This window comes from Odocoileus virginianus, chromosome 24 (genome assembly GCF_023699985.2).
Source record: "Odocoileus virginianus isolate 20LAN1187 ecotype Illinois chromosome 24, Ovbor_1.2, whole genome shotgun sequence".
NCBI classification, from domain to species: domain Eukaryota; kingdom Metazoa; phylum Chordata; class Mammalia; order Artiodactyla; family Cervidae; genus Odocoileus; species Odocoileus virginianus.
Genome location: NC_069697.1, coordinates 33,835,017 through 33,862,201, shown reverse-complemented (window position 1 = coordinate 33,862,201; position 27,185 = coordinate 33,835,017). Strand labels below are relative to the sequence as shown.

General features: G+C 35.8%; 1 protein-coding gene across 5 annotated transcripts; it reads right to left on the bottom strand.

The window, feature by feature from the left end:
* Positions 1–4,223: 4,223 nt before the first annotated feature.
* PUS7L (pseudouridine synthase 7 like) lies at positions 4,224–27,143 on the bottom strand. 5 transcript variants are annotated; one of them, XM_020885219.2, is made up of 10 exons: positions 26,980–27,143; positions 23,831–23,944; positions 22,180–23,105; positions 19,378–19,537; positions 17,586–17,778; positions 14,811–14,909; positions 13,852–13,933; positions 10,919–11,199; positions 6,646–6,699; positions 4,224–5,471 (listed from the first exon to the last, which is right to left on the bottom strand). In XM_020885219.2, coding segments are annotated over exons 2-10 (2,124 nt in total). In that variant the 5' UTR covers positions 23,833–23,944; positions 26,980–27,143; the 3' UTR covers positions 4,224–5,144. The 5 variants fall into 5 exon arrangements, with proteins under 5 accessions (XP_020740878.2, XP_020740877.2, XP_070310643.1 ...); XM_020885218.2 differs by lacking the exon at positions 26,980–27,143 and adding an exon at positions 24,564–26,973; XM_070454542.1 differs by lacking the exon at positions 23,831–23,944.
* Between the last annotated feature and the right edge of the window lie 42 nt (positions 27,144–27,185).

Here is a 27,185-nt window from a genome sequence, read left to right as displayed (position 1 = left end):
AAATTTCTGTCTCTCTAGTGATACGTTGGCATGAGCAACCAGATCATTCTGGAAAATGCAATCATAATCCCTCAATTTCCTCACCTTACACTTGCTGAAATTTCAGTATTCTTTAAGTATTCTTCAATTTCAGAAGTAAATAAAGAAAAAATATGACAAGTCCTATTTTCCTTCCTCTCCATATCTCCCTCTGACCTCTTCTCCTATCCCAATATTAATGCAAGAAAGTTTTCCATTGTTATATGCAGCTTCATTTCTTCTTTGTCTCTTAAGGGTAGTTCTCAGGTGGAAAATATTGAAGAACACTGACCCAGATAGTTCTTAAAGATCTAAATTTGAATGAACTGCTGAATTCCCAGATTTAGAAATATGTAATTCTTTCTACTTATAAAAAATAAATAAATCTAAAAGTGTGTTGAATTATAATCACTTCATGCTAAGACAGAGTCAGATCAGATCTCAAGGGAAATTCATTAGCCATTCAATTATAAAACTTTCAACAGAGAGCCCAGTAATTTAATATTAACTAAAATAACACTAGTTATACTTATTAAGAATTTGCTAGGTGCTAGACACTGTTCTTAGTGTTTCATAAGGTTTTCTAAAAGAAAATCCCTATCAGTACAATTTTAAGATACAATATTTAATTAGTACTTGTGCTTATAATATATTGAATTTGTGTCTTTTTCATTATTTTGTTTGATGCTATATTGTCCTGGACTGGGAAATGATTACTTCACACCTGACATCACAACAGAGAAATTCAGTGGGTTACTAAAGGTACCACACTAACACAGTGACAGGCCCTCTCTGAGTTCAGGTACTCTCACTATTTCCCAAACTCCAATCATTCATGTATTGCTGTTTTAATTACTGCTATGTCTATACTAGTAGTTGCTTATTACCTTTATATTGATTTCCTCTTTTTAAAATTAAACTTATTTTTCAAAGAAACATCAAAAAAGTGGAAAACCAATATTATTTGCCATAAAAAAAAATGTATCTAGAAAAATAAAGTCAATAAAACACAGCAGTATTATGAAATTCTCATTAGATATTATGGCCTGGTGGTACTCCTGGGCCTAGGGCCTGCACTTACTCTGTTAAAAAGGTAAACCCAGCAAGTGAGATGTAAATGTGAAACAGTCAGCTTTCTCCTTGTCTTAAACAGAACGGTTGATGAAAAGGTTGGAAGAGTACTGAGAAAACAAAACAATTTTCTCACTGTACTTTTTCAGTGAAACGTAATATTGTACCAGGTATCATCCAAAGAAACTTTAAATAGCCTGTAATGGTGCTGCCTATCATTCAGATACAAGTCCCAAAATATTCTAGAAAACACTCTAAAATGATTTGGAAGTTCCCTAAATGGCCTCTGGGGTCGCACAGAGTCAGACAAGACTGAAGCGACTTAGCAGCAGCAAATGATCTCCTATTACTTTTATTTTGTTCTCAGAATCTCAAAAGTAATTTTCTTTCTCTCAAGACATGCCCCAATATGCCTATTAATCAATATCAAGAAATATTAAGTTGGTAGAAATAGAAATTATTATTAACCAAAAACTCGTTTTCAGAAGGCAAATATTAAGGGGATGATGGCAATACTGATCTAGAAGCATAATAAAGTTCAATCAAATACCATCTTGCTTGAACTTGAACAGGTCAGTAAACCACTCAGGTATTTTCTCATTTGCAAAAACAGGGAAAACACTACCCACCTACAGGGTGGAAACACAGATTACAACAAGAGGAGTGGAAGTGGCTGTCACAACACTCAACAAATGTTACTTGGATCAAAGTTGCATGTGACTGTTTATTATAACTTTAAAAAAACCCAAGTGTTTTTATTTTATTAAAAGACATAAATTCGTTTTACCTTAGTAAGCCTGAGTCACTATTGCTGTTTCAAATATTACATTGAAAATTAAAGCGAATCTGAAGATTCTTCTGAGAGCCTAAAATGCTCCAGAAAAACTGCAAAACCCTATGTGACTACTCTTCATTTGGTCCAAAGTCTATTCTACTGGGGAAAAAAAAAAATAAATTAACATGGCAAACATTATTAGTATATTAAATAATTTTCCACATGAACATTATCTGAATACATTTTATGGTAACTTGAAATAAGTTTAGTGATCCTTTCTTTACACAGGGCCAAAGTGCTAAATAGATAGCTAAAATTATAGTGCCACCTAGAGGCAAAGAAAATACTGTCAATGATGGTACACTTTCATATTTTCTAATTGCTACCCAATGTTTAAAAGAAAATTGGGATTTAATTATTTAGTAATTCACTTTCAGATTATATTTACAAGATATAATTTATCATATAAAAGTTAAAACATTATTTCTAATTTTTTTTACTACTTAATACAGCATCATTTCATTTTCAATAAACATTAGGTAATAAAGGTAATTTTGAAAATCCACAGTACAACAATCTGCAATTTTTGTGTCCTGAATTTATTAATTATTAAAATATATAAAGACAAAACAGGAACCTTCTAGTATTAAAAAAATCCCAAACATTCTATGATCTTAACAGAATGACCTTTTCATTTCTTTCTGTTCCCTTCCAAACTTGGATTTGTGGACATTTTATTTAACAGCAACTAAGTGCTAGGCACTTTTCTAAGCTGCTTTACATACATTAACTCAGAAAATCATCACAATAATCCTAAGAGGTATGTTTATTACCATCCCTGTTTTTATAGAAGTTGAAACTGAAACACACACTCGTAAGGCCCCACTGCTGTAAGTGGCAGAGCCAAGCTTCAAACCAGAGGAGTTTGTCTCCAGTATCCACGCTTTTAATCACTATTCTGAAGTGTCCCTCCTGTATAAAAGCTGCATTTAGTGTATATACTCCATTTGTGTTTTACATATACTTTTAAGGGGCAATATTTTCTCACATACATAAAACCTTCATTTTTAATACCTACATGTTTTGCAATCAAACTGTTCCATCTCATTTTACTTTAGGTTAGCTAATGCTGGACTTTCAAACTGATTCTTTTTATATATAAAAATGTTACACTAAGCAAATTCACATTGCATATAGTTTTTTTCTTCTTTTGAATTTTATTTCCTTATGTTAATATGTCCAAAATGGTTTCACTGACTTAAATATATAAAAGTACCACATTACTAACATATAATACTCTACAGTATTTTAAATTTAAATCATTATGTAATGCTACCAGCAATAAAAGAATGCTCAGATTTTTCCAATCGGTATATTCCATTTCCTCCCAAATTCAACTGATATAAAGTGGTTAAAGAGATCTGTCACATGGAATAGTTAAACTAACAAATATTTAGAATTGAAAAAGACACAGTACCCCAATGTTCATTGCAGCACTATTTACAATAGCCAGGACATGGAATCAACCTAGATGTCCATCGGCAGATGAATGGATAAGAAAGCTGTGGTACATATACACATGGAATATTACTCAGCTATAAAAAAGAGTGCACTGGAGTCAGTCCTAATGAGGTGGATGAAACTGGATCCTATTACACAGAGTGAGGTAAGTCAGAAAGAGGAAACACAACTACAGTATATTAACGTATATATATGGAATTTAGAAAGATGGTGATGATGACCCTGTATGCGAGACAGAGAGAGAGACACAGATGTAAAGAACAGACTTTTGGACTCTGTGGGAGAAGGCGAGGGTGGGATGATTTGAGGGAATAGCATTGAAACATGTTTATTACCATATGTGAAACAGATGACCAGTGCAAGTTCATTGCATGAAACAGGGCACTCAAAGCCAGGGCTGTGGGACAACCCAGAGGGATGGGGTGGGGAGGGAGGGGGGAGGGGGTTCAGGATGGGGGGACACACATGTACACCTGTGGCTGATTCACGCCAACGTATGGCAAAAACTATACTGCAAAGTAATTATCCTCCAATTAAAATAAATAAATGAGTAAATTTAAGACATATTTAAATTTCAGAATGGGTAAAATGTTTTCTTCCTCTAGAAACATTAAAAAGGTGGAGATAATTCTATTAGGTGTTGTTTATGAGGTTGGTACCATCTTGATTCCTTAAATGAGCCTCAAAAAGAATCAATAACACTCAGTCACTAGTAAGTGTCAGAGCTGGAGTCTGAGCACAGACCTGACTCTAAAAATTTATGTTCTAGATGATAGAACAAAAATTACAAAAAAGTGGGGGGGTCAGTATATGTCAAAATAAAGAAACTGTATAAAAATTTATTTCAATGTTCATTAAAGATCATTTATTTCACAAAGGGGATATCATACTAATACTACCCTGGAATCAGTTCAGTTTAGTTCAGTCGCTCAGTCGTGTCCGGCTCTTTGTGACCTCATGAACCGCAGCACACCAGGCCTCCCTGTTCATCACCAACTCCCAGAGTCCATCCAAACCCATGTCCATTGAGTCGGTGATGCCATCCAACCATCTCATCCTCTGTCATCCCCTTCTCCTCCTGCCATCAGTCTTTCCCAGCATCAGGGTCTTTTCAAATGAGTGAGCTCTTCGCATCAGGTGGCCAAAGTGCTGGAGTTTCAGCTTCAACATCAGTCCTTCCAATGAACACCCAGGACTGATTTCCTTTAGGATGGACTGCTTGGATCTCCTTGCATATCATATTAATAAATAGAGAATATTTTCCTGAAGTACTGTTCTGATCAATACTTTCAAAAATAGAAAAGAATGGCACTAATTAACAAAATGCTTCATCTTTCTCTCCAACCATATGTTTTCATTACAACTTAGTTTAATCTACATTTTAAGCAAGGAGTCTGGGGATATAAACATTACTCCAAAAGTTTTTCTTTAATGTTACCTTCTTTAATGTTATCTTGCAGTATGCTCCTAATAGTCCAGAAAGATTTTAACTTTTATAGCACAGAATAAAGGTCATCGAGACATCAGATAATAGAAAAAAAAAAGGCTTTGGAGTCTTAAGTTCAGATCTTGCCACTTACTAGCTATATGTTCTCTTCAATGTGAGTAACAAATTCCTACTTCATTGGGATGGTGTGTAATTAAAGGAGATAACAATGATAAAGCTCCTAGGACATGGTAGACACTCAAGAAGTTTTAGCTCCCATTTCACTTTCCTTTAAAAAGTGGCACACACATGACTATATCAAGGGTATCAGTTTTAAAAGTCATGCTTCATTATTTCCCTCAGACAAACTGTAGCATAACACGAAGCATCAAGATCAAAAGAGATCAAAAGGGATAAAGTTGCTTCATCAATGTGGGAACCTTCCTTCTTGACATCAGTAACATGGTCTTCCATCAGCTGGTATGAGAGATTACAGGGATGTTTCAAAATCTTCCTATAGCACCCTGGAACATTCAGTTTCAGGGTAGGTATTTTAAATTTACATGTCTGTAGTCCATCTCTGCTGAGTACTTCCTGGTACCACTGCCCTAATTTGTTTTTCGGGTACTGAATATTGTATCCAAGCACTGGAAGAACCACCTATGCAAGGGAAGGGGAAAAAAAGGTACATGAAACAGCCTTCAGAAAACATATGATCATTTCTCTCTTTTTTTGGCCACCCTGCACAGCACATGGGATCTTACTTCCTTAACAAAGGATTGAACACGCACTCCCTGCAGTGGAAGTATGGAGTCTTGAACACGGGACTGCCAGAGAAGTCCATATGCAATCATATTTTAAATTTACTTCTATGACTGGGACTTGACTATGTAAAAACACACTCAGAATACAAACATTATAATCGGTCTAAAACAGTCTACTGGATAGTACACTATTTTGATTCTTTTTAATGCTGCCAGGCAAAAAGAAGAGCTAACTGAAATCAAGAAGGATTCTTAGTTAACAAGGTAACCAACTCAAGTCAGATATTATTTGACAAATTGCTGTTAAGGTATAAGAAATGGAACAAGAAGTTGAGGTACATCTAATTACCCAACAGATTTAATCTTTGTGCAGTCATACAATGCTAAAAGCATATTCTTTCTGGAACAAAAAGAATAATCCATACTGCTCCATCACATAAAACTTGACAATTTTACATTTTCCTTGCTTACTTATTAATAAAAACATGAATGCACACAAGAAGCTGCAAGATTAATTTCTAGTTTCTCAGCTGCTCATGAGTAAACTACATTTTGTGGAGGTTTCCTCCTTTGCTGATGACTTCTAGATATTTTTCCTTTAACTGGAACCAACATGTAGTCAGGAAAAGGCACAAGGTAAAAAACTCAATTACACACAACATGGAAATTTCAAATTCATTATGCTCATTGGAAGAAGCCAGACACAAACAATCACATATATTTTATGAATCCATTTCAATGGCCTTCTTTCAAAGGCAAAACTATAGGACACAAAATAGCTGAGTTGGGGCTGGGGCAGGGGTGAGAGGTGACACAAAGGGGCACAGAAAGTTTGAGGGAGACAGGAAATTTCTTTATCTTGATTCTTGTGGTAGTCATATGATTGTCTACATTTATCAAAACTCATAGAACTATAAACTAAGAAGTGTATTTTATTTTATATATAAAGTATATCTGAATAAAAAGTGGTAGAAAGAAGGAGGTGGGGAGGAGAAACGATTAGTATACTGTCTTTTCAGCACAATGTCTACATTTAAATCTAAATGATACTAATTTTTAAGCAAGTTTACCTGATGTATTGCATATGTGTTAGCTGATTCCTCTTCTTCGGTTACTAGATGAACCTATTTTTTTAAAAACATGATGAAAATACAGATGATTCTCAAATGTTCCAAATTCCCTCAACTTTTCCTAACTCTGTTATGTATAATACAACTTCTTAACTGAATATACTCCTACTCAAATAAGATCTTTTCACAGCTTGTTTCTATCGGAGCAGACTACTTAAAAATGAGAATGATTCTGCTTGCTTTAACCTGATAACTGCAGGGGAAACAGACTGGGGCAGCTTATCACTCTGAAGCAACACCCTCACCTCAGTTACCAATCATCTTTTTCTAAATCACAAAGTATTTTTTTTTTATTACACTGAATCAAAAATCTGTTTCCATGAAATCCCTCTCCAAACTCTGTCCCCAACAGGTATCACTACGAGAACTAGTGTTTCTGAAAATGTGTTTCATAGACTAGTAATAATTGTCACACGTACATGAGAAAAAAAAGAAGTGAATGATAAGTTTGAGAAATGTTGCTCTAGGATGCAGAATAAATAATTTTGATTTCTCTGAGACATGAAAGCTCAAAAGTATAAAGGCAGCTACCATCACTCCATGAGGATTAACACAGTCTCATTTCCCTAAAGCATTCACCATATAATGCCTAGATCTTCTCTAAACTTGCTTGCTTTCCCAATTCTCCCTACTCAGATCAATAATATCCCTCCATTTTGGTTTTTCATTTTGGGTTTATTTGTTTGTTTACATGTTAAGAACCCATTTTAACTGCTGCATTCAGAAATGGACATAATACTCTAGATGTGATCTGACCACAATACATGGGGCTATGATCTCTCTTGCATCATCAATTCCAGCTCTTTGCCTTTCACAAAGTCATAACCATTCCTAAAATACTACAATTTAAGCAATTTGTGAAAATATTGAACGAACATTTTCAAGTACAAAACACTGAAGCTCTTTTAAAGAGCTCCCTCCATGCTGATATCAACTGATGAATTAACCATTCTTTTGTCACATGGCAGCTCCACAAAGATGAATTCACCTGATTTTCCCATTGTGCAATTCACATTTCTCCATCTTACTCACAAAAAAATGATGAGAATCTGCCAAGTCACCTGAAATTAAGCTACATCTGTAGGCCTAGTACTGTTGCCTGGAAAATCCCATGGGTGGAGGAGCCTGGTGGGCTGCAGTCCACGGGGTCGCTAAGAGTCGGACAAGACTGAGCAACTTCACTTTCACTTTTCACTTTCATGAGCTGGAGAAGGAAATGGCAACCCACTCCAGTGTTCTTGCCTGGAGAATCCCAGGGATGGGGGAACCTGGTGGGCTGCCGTCTATGGGGTCGCACAGAGTCGGACACGACTGAGGCGACTTAGCAGCAGCAGCAGTAGGCCTAGTAATTCTATCAAAAAGGGACTCAGATTAGTTTCCTATAGTTTCCTACAATTTTTAATGTAGATGCGCAACATGAAATATTCTACAAATATTAATTTGTCTTTTTCTTTTCCATATTTTCCATATTTTATGTCCTGAGCCTCCAATTCTTGCCTTTTCTTTTCTCAGTGCTAATTAATAAAGTATAAATAATCGATTTAAAAAATATAGATATCTTTTGCTGCTAATAAAAGGAAACTCTGTGAAATGTGAAAGAGAAAATGTTTTCTTTTCTCCTATATCTCCTGAAGGAAAAGCAGACAAAATCCTGATCACAAAAATATCCTTGCAAATGTTATCTGGAACAAAGTTTTATGAGACACATGCATTATGAGACATATAGATTATTGCTATATCTTGTCAAAGTAAACTTGAACTTCTGAAAATCTGAATTAGAAATGGCTGACTTACTAAATAATGTGTTGCCAAGAAATTAAAAGGACATGTTTTCTGAAAAGTATTAAAAATGGAATCAATAGACATAGCTCTTCTTCCATTTATATGAGGTAAAATAAAACCTAAGCTGCTGCTAGATTTCTTTTTATGCAGTTTCAGAATCTGTGTCTCAGTTAAATGACCATTCTTAATGAAGCTCCTAGTGATCACTTTTTTTTTCTCTTAATTTTTCTTAGATTTTATTGTTTGACTGTGCCGGGTCTTACTTATGGCACGCCAAGATCTTCGATCTTGTTGCAGCGAGCAGGATCTTTATTGCGGCATGAGAACTCCTAGTTGTGGTATGTGGAATCTAATTCCCTGACCAGGGATGGAACCCAGGCTCCCTGCCTTGGGAGCACAGAGTCTTAGACCCTGGATCGCCAGGGAAGTCCCTCACTTTCTTATCTAAATATTCACAAGCCTTTCATTTAATAGCATAGTAAAGCAGACCTCTTTGTTCTGGCTCACTCATCACTCAGCCTTGACTCCTTTTCTGATAGTGTATCTGCAATTTCCTGGGAGCTTCCCTCCCAGTTCTTGATTGTGGTTTGGGTGGGATGGGTGCAGGAAGGAGTTCTTGGAACAGAGGCTTTGCCAATCACACACTGCAGTCCACAGTAACTGGTCTGGGGACGTGGAATACAAACTAAGCCATTCTGAGACTCAATTCCATAGCTTTGACTGAAACTGTTAGGAAATAAAGGACTTCTTTTCTGAAGAAGAAACAGAATGGATCTAACAGAGAGGAAAGCAGACCTGAAAGATGAAGAAAATGAGATGGATGATTTAGGACACTGTTTTAGCCCCTTGATACAGCTGTACCTGAATCAATCATGGACTTTCAGTTATGAGGGCCAAGAAATTCTTGTCTGCTTTCCTTAAGTTAGTTTAAGGTAGGCTTCTATCACTTGAAACAAACAAACAACAACAAAAAATCCTAACTTATACATCTAAAACTCTGCGGTTAATTTAGATAAATCATCCTTTATGGTAAATTCAGTCTATTTTTTCTCCATTTTTGAAAAATAGGACCATGCCCTATCTCCGCATGCTGACACTTTTCTATACCCATGATTTCTCTAGTAGAGACCAAGCTGGGCTAAGAATGAGACAACTAGGTCTTCTGAATTCTGCTACCTACACCACTTAACCTGTCTCCTCTCCAGCCTGGGTCTCAATTTTCATTTCTATGAAATGGGAATTAGAAAAGAAGTGTCTAAAATATTTTTCTCCCCTAAAGTTCAATGATTTTATGTTATATACAAAAGCACTACGCAAATCCCTTCATTAATTTTTAAAATATATTTTTGAGATTGAATTAAGATAATGATGAATAGTCTCCTCTTTTGGCATTACAATGCTATAAAATGAATTTCTTTATGTGATTTACAGAATTCAATTTCATTATTTAGGTCAAATCCACAGATATTAAAATACCATAAAAATACTAGTTGGAAATACCAATATCCAAAATATCCAAGATACCACGGAGGAAATGGAAGGATCAATATTATAAGACAAATTATATTTCATTAATATAAATGTCTCTAAGATACTGTTAAGAGAGAAAAAAACAAATTGTAAAACCACACTTATATAAAAGAAATGACATTTCATATCCTATATAGCATTATTATAGAAATTTCATTCTTTTTCCTTCTCATAGTTTGACTTTTGAGTCTCAAAATTCTGTATGCTTTTTTCATTGTTAACAAACAATAAAAATCCACTTCTTGTGGATATTTATGGGAAAGCATAGAAAATGGTCTAGAAGGAAATATGCCAAAAGAGATTGATTTTCTGACAGTGGCAGAGGAAATCACAATAAAGTGGTGGCAGGAATGACATCTCCATCTGCACTGTTTTGATTTTGATTTTTAAGGAGCCTGTTCCATGCGTTGGGTGGGTGCTCAGTTGCTCAGTCTTATCTGACTCTTTGCAACCCCACCTTCTGTAGCCCACCAGGCTCCTCTGTCCATGCGATTCTCCAGGCAAGAATACTGGAGTGGGCTGCCGTTTCTTCCTCCAGGGGATCTTCCCAACCTGGGCATGGAAACTGTGTTTACTGCATCTCCTGCATTGGCAGGCGGATGCTTTTACCAATGAGCCACTTGGGAAGCCTGATTCAAGAATCGCTTGTGTAGTTTTCTAAAGAACGTGTTCTTTTAAGGAAGGCTTACTATCTTTATAACTCTCACTTCATACCACTGACCATTTTTATACTTCTATTTAATGATATGTTAAGTGTCAGCTGTCAGCAGAGTAGAAGCCGATGAGCAAATACAAGTTTTTTTTAAAAAAAGCATGTTTAGTTTTAAATTTTTTCTAAAATAAGAGTTTCTGAAAATAAGTCCTCCTGGTACATAACTACTCTTGATGAAATGATACTTACTTTACTACTTGGTAATTGCTCATTGTCAGCATCTTCATCCAAACAGACCAAGTCACCCTCCACAACTCTTGAGCCATAAGTTGCAAGTCTGTAAGATACTGCCTCATTCCAGATCTTGCTGCTGTATGCGTGAACGTAGAATATGCGCATAGAATGGGGGAAGGAGAACCACGCCTGGATGCAGCCCTCCTCTGTCACGCCAAAGCGGTGCAGTGACTCTAGCAGTGCTCTCTCCCGAACTTTGAATTCGGGCATCAGTGAAAGTGTGCCTTTAGCATCCTCTGAAACAAAGGGATCAATCAGTTCTTTTTATTCAAGGCCAGTTATTAAGAGCTTTACCACACTCTCTAAATGAATTGAGCTATCCTGGGAACCTGAATATGAAGATGAGGCTCAGCACCAACTATAAACCAGAGCTACATTTGAAGAGGTTTTTTGTTTGTTAAAAATCATTACTCTTAGTTCATTCACTTTCCCTGCTTTAAAAAGAGCACATTAGTAACTCCAACTTCAAGATGGAGATGAACTAATTTGCAGTTATTTAGAACACTTTTTTAAAAAACATTATATAAGTCCCTGAGCTGAGATTTTAAAGAGCTATTACGGACACTTTACAGAATTTTTTGAATAAGAAAGGGTTGACATCTGGATCCTTCAGTCATTCTACTATTCAGCATGCTTTTTAAAATTAGATTACTGGACTCCATGGCAAAGCTGCTTATTCAGGTAGGGCCTTGGAGTAAGCGTTTTAACAAATGCACCAGGTTTCTTGCACACACGTTTAACGTTAAACACAAGTTTAACAATCACTGCCATAAGGAAATTATTTTCTCAGGACCCACAATAGATGTAATTTTGAACTTTGTTTTAGTATTACTTAGATTATTCATAACAATGTGAAATGCTCATATGGTTTACAGATTTGGGTGTGGCATAAAAATATTTTTCAGCTATTAATCATTATATATATAATATGTACATAATTAAAAATGGAGATATTAGAAACTGATGTCCTTTATTTCTATGCAAGTGAAATTTAATATGCACATATATGTTGTTCATATATTTAATGAATCTAAAATCTTATGGTTGCTGTTACTACTTACATACACATATTTATTCAGTATTCAGAATAAGCCAGGCACTATTTCAAGAGCATTAAATCTATTATTTTATTTAAATATTAACAGTCTTTTAGGTATCATTATTAGCTTCAATTTGCAGATGAAGAAACTAAAACAATGAGGCTAAATCACTTGCATGAGACTATATGCCGGGAAGTACTAAAGTTGATTTTTTTTTTTTTTTTTTGACAGGCAACTCATAGTTTATTTTCATTCCTTATTCATCAGTATTTCATATGATTAACTTTTAGTAGTACTACTTCTTATTCAGATTAATATTATTATTATATATAATATATATTATTTTTCTACTTCATTTCCTTCATTATTCATCAGTAAACCAAAGGTAGACAGTGTTGATAGAATACATACACATCCAGAAGTGAAATAAAAGCAAGTTAGTTAGTTCAATATAGTGTTTCCATTATTCTGGTAAAATCAAAATACATATGTATCTACAAACTATAAAATGCAAATTGTGTAAGTTTGATGAGTTTGCATGAGTTAAATTGCTCTTATATTTGCATTTAAAAGCAGAATTTAGCATAAAGTGTAAAAATATAAGGTATATGAGCATATAAAATAAAAAGAATGCAAATTCATGCTAACAACTTATCATTTTAATTTTTTACTTAAATGACATTAAATAGCAAATGAAAAACACCTTGATGAGTCAAGAGAAAGACCACACGTTATTAGCATTATGCTTTCAAGGTTCATTTATGCTGTATCCTCTATCAGTACTTCGTTCTGATAGCTTACCACATGAACGATGTCAGATTTGTGAGCTCCAAAGATTTAGCTTCAGGACCAGGGACCAGGCTTGATCACTCAAGAGCCTTTGTGTAGCAGAGCTTTATTGAAGTATAGAAAGCAGCAGAGAAAGCTTCTGACACAGACATCAGAAGGGGACAGAGGGTGCCCCCTTAGCAAGGGAGTCTTAGCACGGGAGCTATAGACTATTTCAATTGTTATTACAGTAAATCAAAGAATGTTTCAAGGTTGTAAGGGTCTAACCAGATCCACTCCTACAGTATACATTTTAAGATAGCAGGATTAGAACTAACAATAGAAAGATCTTACCAGACCCACTCCCACAGTATACATTATAAGATAACAGAATTAGTCAGAAGATTCTTAAGAAGGAGAAACATGTCAAGCAGGATACATAAGTGAAAGTGAAGTCGCTCAGTCGGGTCCAACTTTTTACAGCCCCATGGACTGTAGCCCACCAGGCCCCTCTGTCCATGGAATTTTTCAGGCAAGAGTACTGGAGTGGGTTGCCATTTCCTTCTCCAGGTAAAGTTGATTATTAAACCCATGTAGACTGACTCTAGAACCACACTCATAACAAATTTTTTTTAGTGCTTCTCATTAAGTATTCTACATATACTGAGCTAAAGTTTTCAAAATTAGCAATCAGGGCTAAATGGAAACTAGATCAAAAACAATGCACAAAGTACCAGATGTAACAAATATACTTTTATTTAGTTTATTTTTCAGTCTCCTGAGTGCAGGGAATTATACTTCTATCCATGCCAGTTTAGAATTGGGAACTCTATCTTTTTTGAGGATTTAGGCCAAGAAAAACTCATAAAGCATCTCTCCCCTCACCCAACCCCGAAGCAAGAGTTATACAAAAGTCCCATAAAAATGGAGTACCTAGGACACGTAATAAAAATGCTTAAATATACAATATATTACAGTCTATTTACTATCACATTTATGTTGTAAAGAATGCTATCCTGATGATATAACACTTGTATATCCTGCCTAGCTATATATGAGGTAAAGAAACTTTTAAAGTACCAGTCTGAAGAAAATATTTCTTTGCTCTATTTACAGGATCATCCAAATCTTCTGGTGTAAAAAACAATTTTACAGCCTTCACCTTTAAAGACCAAACAAGCAAATATGTGTTAGATGAAAATGACAAATTACTTACTTTAAAAAAAAATGGTACATCTTGATAGAATAGGCATTTAACATGATATTTGACATGGCGATTCTATCTTTAAGCATTCATAAGCTAAACAATTTAGAATTAACCTCCAGAGCAAGGCAACCTAATACACAGATTTAAAATCTTATGGACTGGAAAAGTGGTTGACACAACTTGATAGATCTTATTCTGTCATTTTTTGCCTCTATCATAGAAGTAAGAACACAGTATTAACTGATGACATAAAACTCAGGCTTATCCAACACACACAACAAAAAAAGGTGAGCGAACAAGCATAGTCAAGTGGCAAGTCACTAATTTCATTTGAGTTCTCAAGCTTCAGAACTCTTTGTCTTTGGTCTTAAAAATAAATTAAAAAAAAAAAATAAATGTAAATAAAAGTTTTTAAAATTCCCAACTTTAATATTTTCTTTTAAAACATAAACAGATTAAAAGATGTTCCTTTTAAAGAAAAGATAACTACTAGTTCCTGTATTTTATCACTGTCTCCAGTACTACAACTTATTTCTAAGTATGCATCTTAGAGTAGGAAAGGATCTTAAAACAGGGCATTCAATCTAGCCTCCAATTCATTCTTCTTTTACACTATTCATTCATTGAAACAAATATTATTCAGCATCTGCTTTGCTAAAAAGTGCTATCATGAACATAGTGGCTGCTCAATAAACATGATGTAATGTAGTACAGTACATATATATGGGGGTATACATGCATTTATATATTGGGTTAAGAAAGCAATGAGCTGGCTCATGTAGTAAGTACATCTGACAAAACAGGTAAGTTCATATCTTTTCAGAATCCATACCGTTTCACTCTTCAGCAAAGCCAATCCAATTTGGTCTGTGTGAACTTTCCTTCCCATCCCAAATCTCTGTGGTCCATAGTAATTCACAAACCCTTTATTCTATAAACACACAAAAAATCAGTTAACTAAAAATATATTACTATAGACTCATGTCTGTGTCCTCCCAAAAGTCACATGTTGAAACCCTAACCTCCAGTGTGATGGTATCTGGAGGTGGGGACTTGAAGAGGTAATTAGATCATGATGATACCGGCTTCATGAATAGGATAAGAACTCTTATGAGAAAAGGTGGTGGAGCAGGCGGACTCTCTTTCTACTACATGTGAATACAATAGGAAGACCAGGCAGGCATCCTGATCTCAGGCTTCTAGCCTCCAGAATTATGCTAAGTATGTTTCTCTTGTTTAAAAATCACCTTGCCTATGGTTCTTTGTTACAGTATCAAACTAAAATAAATAAATACAATTATTGTGTCAAAATATGTAACCAAGTCTTTGTCTTTATTGTAATAAAAGAATCCTGTAATTGGCAATACACACATGGATACCAAGTGGGCTGAGAAACACTATGTGGTTAAAGAATACAAAGGAAAAAAATAAATAATTGCAAAATAGAAAATAAGTGAAAAAACTTAAAAAATATGTGACTTTTCATTCCCATTACTGAGGCATTTTCTGGCATGTGGGACTCTTCGTGCTAAAATCAGGAAAGTTCCAGGAAAACTGGGATGAATTGGTTACCTAGTACTGCATCTGTTTTGATCCCTGAAGCTCCTTCTGATTTCAGGGATTCGGCTGTCTGCAGATGCTTCAAATATGAAGCAGATTTATTTTCAAACAGAGCAAGTCCTGGCTTTTTTGTGTATAATGGTTGGTTTTTTGATTATCTCAGTTTCTGAAAGTCTGGGCCAAGACAATGGCACAGCATCACTTCAGTAGGAACAGAAAACTGGTATTTACTACTGCAACCATTGAGGACAATGGTGAGTGGTTAAACATGTCCTCACAAAGCAAACAGGCCCATATGGTTTCCTGAAAGACAAAAGAGCTCTCTACACTCACTCTATGGGGGGAATATATTAATATATTCATTCAATGATGATTACTGAGCACCAACTTCAGGACTGTTCAACAAAAGATGCAAACAAAAGATAATCTGTAATCAGCATGCTACACAAGGAATTGCATCCTGACCTCACGCCACTAAGATCAACTGCAGATAGAATAAGTACCCCCTGTATTAAGTCTCACAGTTAAATACTTGAAACTATTTCAAATTTGGAAAAATAACATTAGACAATATCCTAAAAACACCAGAAGAGTTTTAAGTACCCCTGCCAAGTTATTCAGGGTTGATTACAATAAAATGTTTATAGCAATCTGAGTTATAACCCTTTAAAATAAAACTCCAAAGATTTCTTATTTTCCGGACTTCTCAGCTCGCTTCCCCTCATCATGAGAACTAAAGGACAGTTGGCTAAATCTAAGATTATTCCTATGGAGATTTAAAAATGTATATGGATAGGTACCAAATGAAAGATGGGCAATAAATGACATCAGAGTTCAGAAAGCCCCACTCCCTTTTATAAGAGACATCTTTCTAATAGTTTAACAGGGGGAAAAGAAGAAAAAAAAAAGAATCTTAGGTAGGTCTAGAGAAAAGGAAAAAATAACTATATGAGGATTCTAAATATCTTTGGGGAAAATATTTTCCTGACTGTTAGGTATAACAGTGATTAAAATCTGGTTTCTGTTTGTTTTCCTGTTGGAGAGGCATAAAATTGTATGAAAATTGTGGTCAGAAACTTGCAGCAGAGTTTCTCAATGTTAGTTGTGGAGTAGAATCACTTAGGGAGATTTTTCAAAATGCTAATGCCTAAGCTACATCCCCAAATTTTCTTATTCAATTAGTCTGGGAGAAAAAAACAGATTATTGAAATTTTTTAAAAACACCCTAGGTTGAGAATTTCTGGTCCAGATCAGGAGTTAGCAAGCTATTTAACTGGCCCACAGATCAAATCTGGCCCTGTAACCACTGTTTTTGTATATAAAGTTTTATTGGAAGACAGCCGTGCTCATTCATTTATGTATAGTTCAAGGATGCTTCCACACAATAGCACTAGAGGAGATGCAACAGAGACCATTTGTTTACAAAACACGAACATTTCTTTTCTGGCCCTTCACAGAGAAAAGTTTGCTCGCCCAGTCTATATGATCAGAATGAAGGCTATGGCTATATGTGCACATTTAGATGCCCAGCAAATATAAGTTTAAAACTTACAGTAAGTAATTTTTTTACTGTATGAATAATAAAATGTATATGATCTGCCATTGGCATACATTGAAGCAAAATTCAAAATTAGATTGAAAAGAAAAAACATTCTGAAAAGTAATATAAAAACTATTTACCAAAGATTTCTGAAAAGAAATGCTGAACAAAGTCTCCCCCCATATTAATCTCTTTGCCTGTAATACTACTCTAAATGGCAGACGCTTAAAAAAAAAAACAATCTGTCCTTTTAAACAGATAGATTTTACCCTTCCAACTGGGGGAGTCTATACAATATTTTAATTACACTAAAGTTTTCTTTTTTTTCGATACAAAGATATATACTAAGAAGAAAAATTAAAAATAAGTAAAATGGACCCAATTATCATTTTTTAAAAATAATTATACATACACATAAAAAGAAAATATACAAAAGAAAAAATTTCCCTTCATATCTCAATGTAAATAAAGATTTTCCTAAAATACTCTACAGTGCAGTTTTCTTACCTTAACATTTTCAATTGCCTCCAAAATTCTCTCTCTCAGGTTTGCAGAATCATTTATTTGATTTTTTAAATTTCTGATGACAATATCAAAGTGATTTCCTTTCAGCTGACCAAGTCTAAGGGAATCCTCTACAGACCGAATGTTAAACACATTCATTCTTTTCTTTTCAACTTCTTTTTCAATATTTTTCAACCTATAAATGATAAATCATTTATCATTTAGATTCAGTTAACTCTTACATTTAAAAAATGGTTTGTGTTTAAACTGTTAAAAATTATTAATATGTTCAAAAGGTTAAAAATGTAAAAAATTATCTAAAATAAAGTTTAAATGACAGATGGCAGACAATCACTTATACTGGAATACTGAAAACCTGGGGGATTATTTCAAAAACACATCTTTCATTTATTTCAACAAATGTGCGCTAAAAACCCTTTATCATAGAATTACATTAACAGACTTATTCTAAGAACTGGAACACATATTCCTAATGCTATCACTCTGTGTAGCCTTCTGACTTCTCCTTAGTTCAAGTGATAGAACCTCTTAGCTGTTCTTTGCTCTTCTGTCCTTAGACTGCTCTTTTCCTCCTGAGTTTTTCTCCAATGTTACCAAAAAACCACAAGCGCCAGAGGACTTTCCTAAAATTCTGTTCTGAACACTTCCTTACTCAAATTTTCAGTTCTTCACCAATATTAGATTCCAATTGTCTTATCCTAACTTTTAAGATCCTATAAGAACTGATGTAAATTTTTCTTTACATCTATATTTTCTGTAGTCCTTAAAGGAACCATCTGCTTTATCAGGCAGACTGTTCAGCTTACAGGCCCTCCAAAATATCTTCAGATTTTCTGCATCTGCTAAAATCTTACTATTGTTACAGGGTAATTAAAATTCCATACCCATAAGCCAAATCAAACTACTCTATCCTCCTAGAAACTAATAAAATATTTTGTCTTTGGTAGTTAAAAAACAGTTTTTAACATCTAAATACCTTTCAACATCTAAAGTCATTCCTTCTTAGTACAGTATACTTCTTGATCACAAAGACAAAATCATAAACACTTTTCTGCCCCTCATATAAGAACTTAAAAATATCTACCAGAAAATAGTACTTAAATATCTGATGACTAAAGATTAATATATTTTGAATATGTCAAGTCAGGTAGAATTTTAGTCCAATGATTCAACTTTTTTGAACTTTACCTTAAGGAAAGAATCCACAAGGCACAGATTTAAGTATAATAAAATTAATCACAGTAGTATTTATACTGAAAAATTGGGACAAATTTCTATATCCCAAAATAGGGGAAAGTTAAACAAATTAGTCCATATAATGAACATGACTTTGAAATATTTCATGACAAAAATTTTCATCAAAAATACTATTTTATTTTTATAAGTAAAATACAAATTACATATACAGTACGATTTTCACATATATAAAAAAGCCCTCTGTAGCATCTGCATATATCATAGTCTCTGAAAAACATCTGAAACAGACCAAAATGTTTTTGTGGTTATTTCTGTGTAAGAGAAATTTTAGTGACATTTAATATATTTTTATATTTTTCTAAATCTTCTACAACATGTATTACTTTTACAATAATAAAAGTTTATTTAGAAGATAATTATACTATTAATGCAGAATATGCTGCTCAATAAGCCTATAATCAATTACTATTGATAGTGAGGTTAATATGCTCCCAGCATCATTCTCAGTTTTTAATCTAGTATTTATTTATTTGATGCAATAAGAAAATAAAGTTCTATCCTTTAAACATCTTATTACCTCTCGGGTGTTACTTTTCTAACCACCATCGCTTGATAAGTGATGGCTTTCTTGTCTTTAAGTCCTGCATAACTAAAATCCGAAGGAATCACGCCAAGTTTGACAGCTAAAAAACCAACAGCTTCAAACATTTCTAGATTTTCTTTTCGTAGGGTAAAAGCTGAAACAAACAAAAAATCCTCAATTACAAAAAGAGGCAGCTAAATACATCATTTACATTCTTAGCAAACTGACAGATCATTATAGTGAATCAAATCATTAATTTAGATGAGTATTTTTTAATCAAAATACAATCAGTAAAATACAAACCTCACAGATTTCAGCTCTCATTCTTAAAATGCTAGTTGGTTCACTAAAGGCTTACAGAAAAAAAATCCACATTCCCTGATTAGGCATTCATATTGGCCCTAATCCACCCCTCCAGTCTGCACTGGGCTATCTTATATATCCTATAATTGTAACCCAGAGAACTTGTCACAAGCCTTGGACGAACTAAAGCCTTCCACTGCTGTGGACTTGTGTGCATGGAGGTCTTTTGTCTAAAACACACGCTCCCTCCATTTATTATTTGCCACACTTCTTTTCATGCTTCAAGATCCAAGGCCCACAGCAATTTTCCCTCAAATTCCTTCCAGGTTCTCAAGGCTGAATGCTCCCAAAGTAGTGATCATGTTTGTTTTATTGACCATTACACTCTCAGGCTAACACATAGTAAGTATTCAAATATTTGTTGAATAGATGAAAACAGGAACGCTACAAGGAGTTAATTACTTAAACCTACATGTCTTCACAAGCTGTCGTTATCTACATCATGACACTGAACACCATGCCATAATTTCTCTCTGTAAGTTTATGTACCCGGTAGACTGGGAGTTCCAGGCCAGGAAATCAGTAAATAAAACAGAGCTTGTTGCCTGGTGGTAGATCCTTCAAATGTCTATGAGATGAGAAGGTGAGAATGAGATCGCAAAAGTGGAAGGAGGAACAAGCCCAGTAATAATTACCACCAAGCACCACCCCCCACCCCCACCAACTTGTTGGCCTATATAACCTGCCAACATTGACAGCAAGAAAATATTTCAGTCCTCAGTGCACCATATAAGACACTTCAAAGGACTGCCCTCTTCCTTCAGATCATGGAAAGGAAATTCAAAGTAATCTGCAGAATAATCTCTATTTTGTTCAACTCCTGTAACCATCATCAGGAACTACAAGAGTCTCTCTGAAGAGCACTCTAAGAAAAATGAACGTTTAACATAAGCCTGACTCAGGAAGTAGAAGGGTGTGAAATCTATCTCTGAATAAATGAAATAGCTAAACAAAAGCTTATAATATCTGCTCTTTAGAAATCATGTTTAAAACAAAAGAAAAGAAAGATCTATATGTTCTTTATATCTATGAAGAATCTCTAAAAACATGGAAACAGCAACTTTCAAAAATATGCAGGGCGTATATTATTTATGAAATTTTTTAAAATCTGTAATAATGATTCTATATTTGAACATATTATAAAATGACCACCACAATAAGTCTAGTCAACATTTATCACCACACATAATTACAAATTTTTTTCCTGTGATGACAACTTTTAAGATCTATTTTCTTAGCAACTTTCAAATATACAATACAATATCATTAACTATGGTCACCATGCTATACAGGCTTCCTGATGGCTCAGTGGTAAAGAATCCACAGGTTTGATTCCTGGGTCGGGAAGATCCCCTGGGAAACGAAATGGCAACCCACTCCAGTATTCCTGCCTGGGAAATTCCATGGACAGAGGAGTCTGGCGGGCCATAGTCCATGGGGTCCCAAAGAGTCGGACACGACTTAGCAGGCCACAGCCAGAGGGACTGCAGAGTTGGAAATGACTTAGAGACAAAACAATAACAATCATGCTGTCTGTACACTATATTCCAGGACTTATTTATTTTATAACTGGGAGTGTGTACCTTTTGACCAACTTCATTGATAAATTCATATTTTTAAAAATTCATTTTAAATTGCCAATAAGTTAAACATAATTACAACATAAGCAAAACCTGTTTGAGATCCATAATAATTTAAAACAACTAGTCCTGGAGCCAAAACTTTGAGTAACAATTAGTAATAATGTGAAAAAAAAACTAATAGTATTTTAAATATACCAAACCTATGGAACTAGACAGACATCACTAAAATATCTTAAAAGTTTAGGAAGAGCCTGGCTAGGAACTGAAAACTGTGAAAAACAGACCAAGAAAGTGTATTACATAGAGTAAAAATCAGAAACTGGTATCAGGGCTTAGAAATCTCTCAAAAGCCCTTTTGATGATTATAAGGAATGCAAAATTTCAAGAATCTCTTCTTTAAAAGATGGACAGGGTCAAACGAAGGAACTCCCTGAAAGTCTGCAGGATTCTTTCCATCAGCTATGAAGTCCCGCTGTTCTAGATTACAAGGTATTCTCTTCACTTCCCCAAGTACAGCAAACATATTTTCCTTCTCTCCAAATATTTAAGATAACTCTCAAAATATGAAATCAAGTTTCACCCCTGTGAGATTTATTAAACAAAGTAATTCTTTAACTTTATACATTTGTGAATACATTAACTATAAACATGTGTTAATCACACTTTCATCAATAAGGCTAATATTTTACAACTAGTATATTTTGAAAGGCTTATCTTCCATTTCAAAAAGGACCCATATAATGTTTTCAGTATCCCTCTGGACATATCTATTTAATTCATTTGAAATTACACAGATTTCACGCAATTTTATCTAAGTTTACCTAAGAAAATGGTGGTGATATTAAGTTACCTGTGTATATATCTTTTCTTCCCTGGCATTCATGAAGAGACCTCTTCCAGTGTTTGTGTGCTTTCACCCGAAACCTTACAGTTATCACTACACTTGGACTATCAGCACTGTAATTCAGTTCAGGAAAGGATTTGGTTTCCACAAGATTCCCAAACTTTTTGTTGACAAAATGGTGGACAGCTTTCCTGTGTTCTTTGTTTGTATCAGGTTTAAAGGTAAATTTGGAATTTTCTTTCTTTGCATCCAAATATTTAAAAAACTCAAATGCTTCCTCTTCTGATACCAAGTGACAAAGTTCTTTATACTCAAGATTTGGTCTTACAACAATTTCATTGTTTTTTCCTACAGTTATTAAAAAAGGAAATTTCTGCCTAATAGCACTATGCAAGGTAGCCCTCTGGTTCTTGTCAAGGATTCTGCCTAACGAGAATTCAGGAGATGGTCCAATTAGCTCAGTTTGAGAGTCCCACTTCTCTTTTATATCACAGGCAAACTGATTCAGTAATTCATTAGTTTTTTCATCTAACAAGGAGCCCAATACATCAACATCTTCTTCTTCACCTTTGGAAGTTCTATCTCTGACAGTATCTTCCTTTTCTGAACAAGGCACAAAATTGTGGTCATCACTGGAGCTCCCAGCCAAAGTACTGACTTCTTGATTGCTTGTCTCTTCAAAAGATAAAATCTGAAGATCTAGTTTTGCTTTTTTAGCTAAACTATTTGGCTCAGGTAGTACTTTACTAACATTATAAACAGGTTTGTCACTGGCTTTATTAACTAACTCTCCCTGTTCATCAATCTCAATAACAATGAAGTCACTTGGTGAGCTTTTTATGGTGCCATGAAAACCAACATGATCATTTATGAAACACAAAGAACTAAATCTGATTCTGAAATCTGTATCCTCTTCCATTCTTGAACAATGCCTACAAAAGAAACAGAGGTGATCAATTACCAGGAAGAAAAAAAATCTGGATAACAAACAAAGAAATAGGTTTGCAGGATTTATTTAATTCTGCTTCTCTCTCTCCCTTCCAATTCTGAGTCCCCTTAAATAACATTACTAATTTATTTCTATATATCATGTGTATTTTGACTCTCCTATACCAAGATGGCATGTCTGGTGATTTGCATCTTGACTCTTCACCCACTCCAGGCTTTTATCTATTAAAATTGCAGGATTAAAATGGGTTAGTTTCAAGTTCACTTTTTTTTTTTTCCATTTATTTTTATTAGTTGGAGGCTAATTACTTTACATCATTACAGTAGTTTTTGTTATACATTGAAATGAATTAGCCATGGATTTACATGTATTCCCCATCCCAGTCCCCCCTCCCACCTCCCTCTCCATCCGATCCCTATATTATCTAAGGTGAAACAGATAACCAGCCCAGGTTGGGTACATGAGACAAGTGCTCGGGCCTGGTGCACTGGGAAGATCAAGTTCACTTTTAAAATATCATTGGTAGACCAACAAAGAAGAGACTAGAACATACACTTTTTTTTTTACAATGATTTGTCTGAACTCCATCCCTGAAACCTAAAATTTCCAGTTAATTTCAGAGAATCTGTGACTAGCTACTTATATAAGGAGGGATAGGGGTAGGGGAAAGGCTGAGGAGAAGACAGGAAAAAAACAGTCCACACTGACATATAATGAAGTTCTAAAAACAATCTACAGGATTTCCATGGTGGTCCAGTGGTTAAGACTCCAAGCTTTCAATGCAGCGGGCAAGGGCTTGACCCCTGGTCCGGGAACTAAGATCTGCTGGGCATGATTCCGAGGCACATGGCCAAAAAAAATAATTAAATAAAACCATCATGCAATGTGATTAGGCTTCAAGGAAGGCTTATGTTAACCTTGGACCTTAAACCTTCATGAAAGCTCAGATACAAACTTTTTCAGTTGACCCATAAGAAAATTACAACCATCTCTCTCTGGCATCAGAGAGAAGACACATTTACAGAGCTTCTTGAAGTAACCTTCACTCTTCGCACAACCCATGGCTATCACATGGAGTTTCAGGAAAGATAAAATGCCCAAGGAACTGGTACTGCTCCATCCTTTGTGTTCATCACGCTCTCCAGGTAATACATCATCTGGACCTGCATCCTATTTCTACAGTGTATTCTATTCATCTGAACCAATTTAGAAAACCACTTCCACTCCATCCTTTCTGTCACGTGGCACTCACAGAAATTTCCTAATAGTCTACTTTCCTAGGAAATAAATAGGATATATTTATTTTTCCTCATCTCTTAATTTCCTACAGTTTCTACACAGACTCCTCAGTTTCTTGCCTGAACTGAAACCTGGCTATTTCCCTCGGGCTGCTTCTTCCGTAGTCCTTCTATGTGACAGCTATTTTTCCTTTCATACCCACCTGGGGACCTGGAGGTTGTAAATATTTTCCTTGTTTGCCACTGCTCCTTCCAAACCACTTCTTCCTCCTCTACCCCCTCAAATCCCATTTCCTTTGAAGTTCATGCCATCAGGCTGGACTGTTTGCTGCCACCCTCTCTCTGGTCCCAGAACAATTCTTCATCACTAATGTCTTTAATACCTAGCTTAAAACCTACTATCCAGCACCACCTCCACGACCATCCACATGGATGATCCATTTAACATCACCGTCCCTCAGTTCCTTAATCTCAACCTCAAACCTTCCACCTTGTCTCCATCTTAGCTTTGATTTTCTCACCACCAGAAGTTGCATCACCTTTAAGCATCTGGCTCTCTGATTACTCCGACTGCCCCTTCATCACCTCTATTTTAATATGTCCATTCCAGAAATTCTTATACATTGTGAAGGCCTCTAATCTCTGCTTCTATTAGTAGTCCACCACAGTCAATTTTCCACATGGTAGCCAGAATGATGATTTAAAAAGGCAAATTAAATCATATCACAACCCCATTTAAACCCTTTAATCACATTTATAATAAAATCCAAATTACCCACCCTGGCTTCCAAAGACTTCTAAGATCCTGAACTCTGTTCTCCAAATTTATCCTGTACCCTTTCCCCATTATCCACTATACTCCAGCTACACTGGTCTTCTTCAGTTCCTTTATGCCAACTGTTCCTGTTGATTAAATCAGTCCCTCTTCAATAATATCCTTAAAGAGATCTTCCTTGACCAATAATCAGAAGAAACCAGCAAGTCACTATTTTTCATAAAATCTTATTTAATTTTCTTCATATCACTGCTATTTAATCATTTTACCTCACTATTTACTATATACCTACCCCAACTAGAATGTTTGCTCTATGAAAGCAAGAACCCTGTCTGCCTTATTCACTGATTATTTCACAATTAGAACAGAATCAAGCACATAGTAGGCACACAATCAAAACTGATTATTGAGAATTTAGAAAGATGGTAATGATAACCCTATATGCAAAACAGAAAAAAAGACACAGATGTAGAGAACAGACTTTCGGACTCTGTGGGAGAAGGCGAGGGTGGGATGTTTCGAGAGAACAGCATCAAAACATGTATATTATCTAGGGTGAAACAGATTACCAGTCCAGGTTGGATGCATGAAACAAGTGCTCGGGCCTGGTGCACTGGGAAGACCCAGAGGGATCGGGTGGAGAGGAAGGTGGGAGGGGGGACAGGGATGGGGAATACATGTAAATCCACGGCTGATTCATGTCAATGTATGACAAAAACCACTACAATATTGTAAAGTAATTAGCCTCCAACTAATAAAAATAAATGAAAAAAAATAAAAGGTCAATCAACCAAAAAAAAAAAAACCTGATTATTGAATAAATAAAAATGACTAGTACAAAATAAGAGCAGTAAGAGTGAAGAAGAAGAAAGAGGGGGTCACTTTTGGCTAGAATAATCAGTAAAGCATAATGCAAGAAGTGGCCACATTTTCAAAACAGTTCAGGAGACAGAAATGAGGCAAAGGCATGAGCAAACTATGCAACGGGTTAAGAAAAAACTGAACAACCCAGATACAGAGCAGGAGGACAAAGTGTTTTCTAGCACAGTTCTGGAAAATATGGCCGGATTAGTGCCGAACTAGGTAAAACACTTAATGCCCTGTCAGGGGCTTAGAATCCATTCAGTGGTTAATCGCCGGCCACTGGAGGTGTCTGAGCAGAAAAATAACACAATCCTAAAAGATGTTTTAGTAAGATGACTGATAGTACTGAGCAGGATGAACCTAGTTGAACAGTTAGAGGAGATCAAAAGCAACAAGACGTGATCAAGAGCTCAGCTGTAGCAAGAAAATATGAAAACATTCTGAGCTAGTGGCATAGGAGAACAATTTGAGAATACAACGATGAGGGAATTACAACCAAGCATCTTAGTAAGAGTGGAACCGTGCTGAAGGGCAGCAAGGAATCCAGAGTTGAGTTCCCGTGCAACAGATGTGTCGGTAAGCCTGCCGGGCGGACACGGAGAAGGCAGTTTGCTGACCCAAGGCTTGGGAATTTGGGGTGTGGCTAAGGGCAGAGTCTAGAAGGATGTTAAAAAAGGACAGTAGCTCCTCCTGTTCCTTCCACCGCCAATGCTCCACCTAATTCACTCCTACTTCCTACTTCTGCCACCAACCAGCAGGACTGTCTCCTGCAGCACAGACTTGAGGCGCTTTCAAAAGCACCCCCGACACAGCCATTGGCTCCACGGGCGTCTTCTCCTCCCCCATCCCCGCCTAACTCAAGGGCGATACTAGCTCACGTCGCGCTCCTCTTGGGGACAGAGGGTCAGGGTCTCAAGGCCAATGCTGTCATCGCCCCCGGCACAAGCCCACGTGGCGCCAAGAAGCTCAGCCCGCTCTACCTCAAGTCCCGCTGCAGGGTTTCCTCCGCACCTCGCCGTGCGCATGCCCGGAAGCCATAAACTAGCTAGTCTCCGATAGAAGAGTATTTAAAGGGGCAGGCTCCCACTTAGAGAAGAGCCGTTCGCCTTTCTGGAATTTTTCACGCAGTGGAGCGGCCAGGAGGAAGCACTAAGAGGAAGGGGGCGGAGCGGGGAGGGGCGGGGCA

Bases quoted from the DNA above. Each gene is read 5' to 3' on its own strand.
- PUS7L (XM_020885219.2), bottom strand. The intron at 14,910-17,585 runs GTAAGAAAACTG...GTGTGTTTATAG, and splicing joins AGGCAATTGAAAATGTTAAG to AATAAAGGGTTTGTGAATTA. The intron at 11,200-13,851 runs GTACTTTAAAAG...CCTTTGTTTCAG, and splicing joins GAAATATTTTCTTCAGACTG to AGGATGCTAAAGGCACACTT.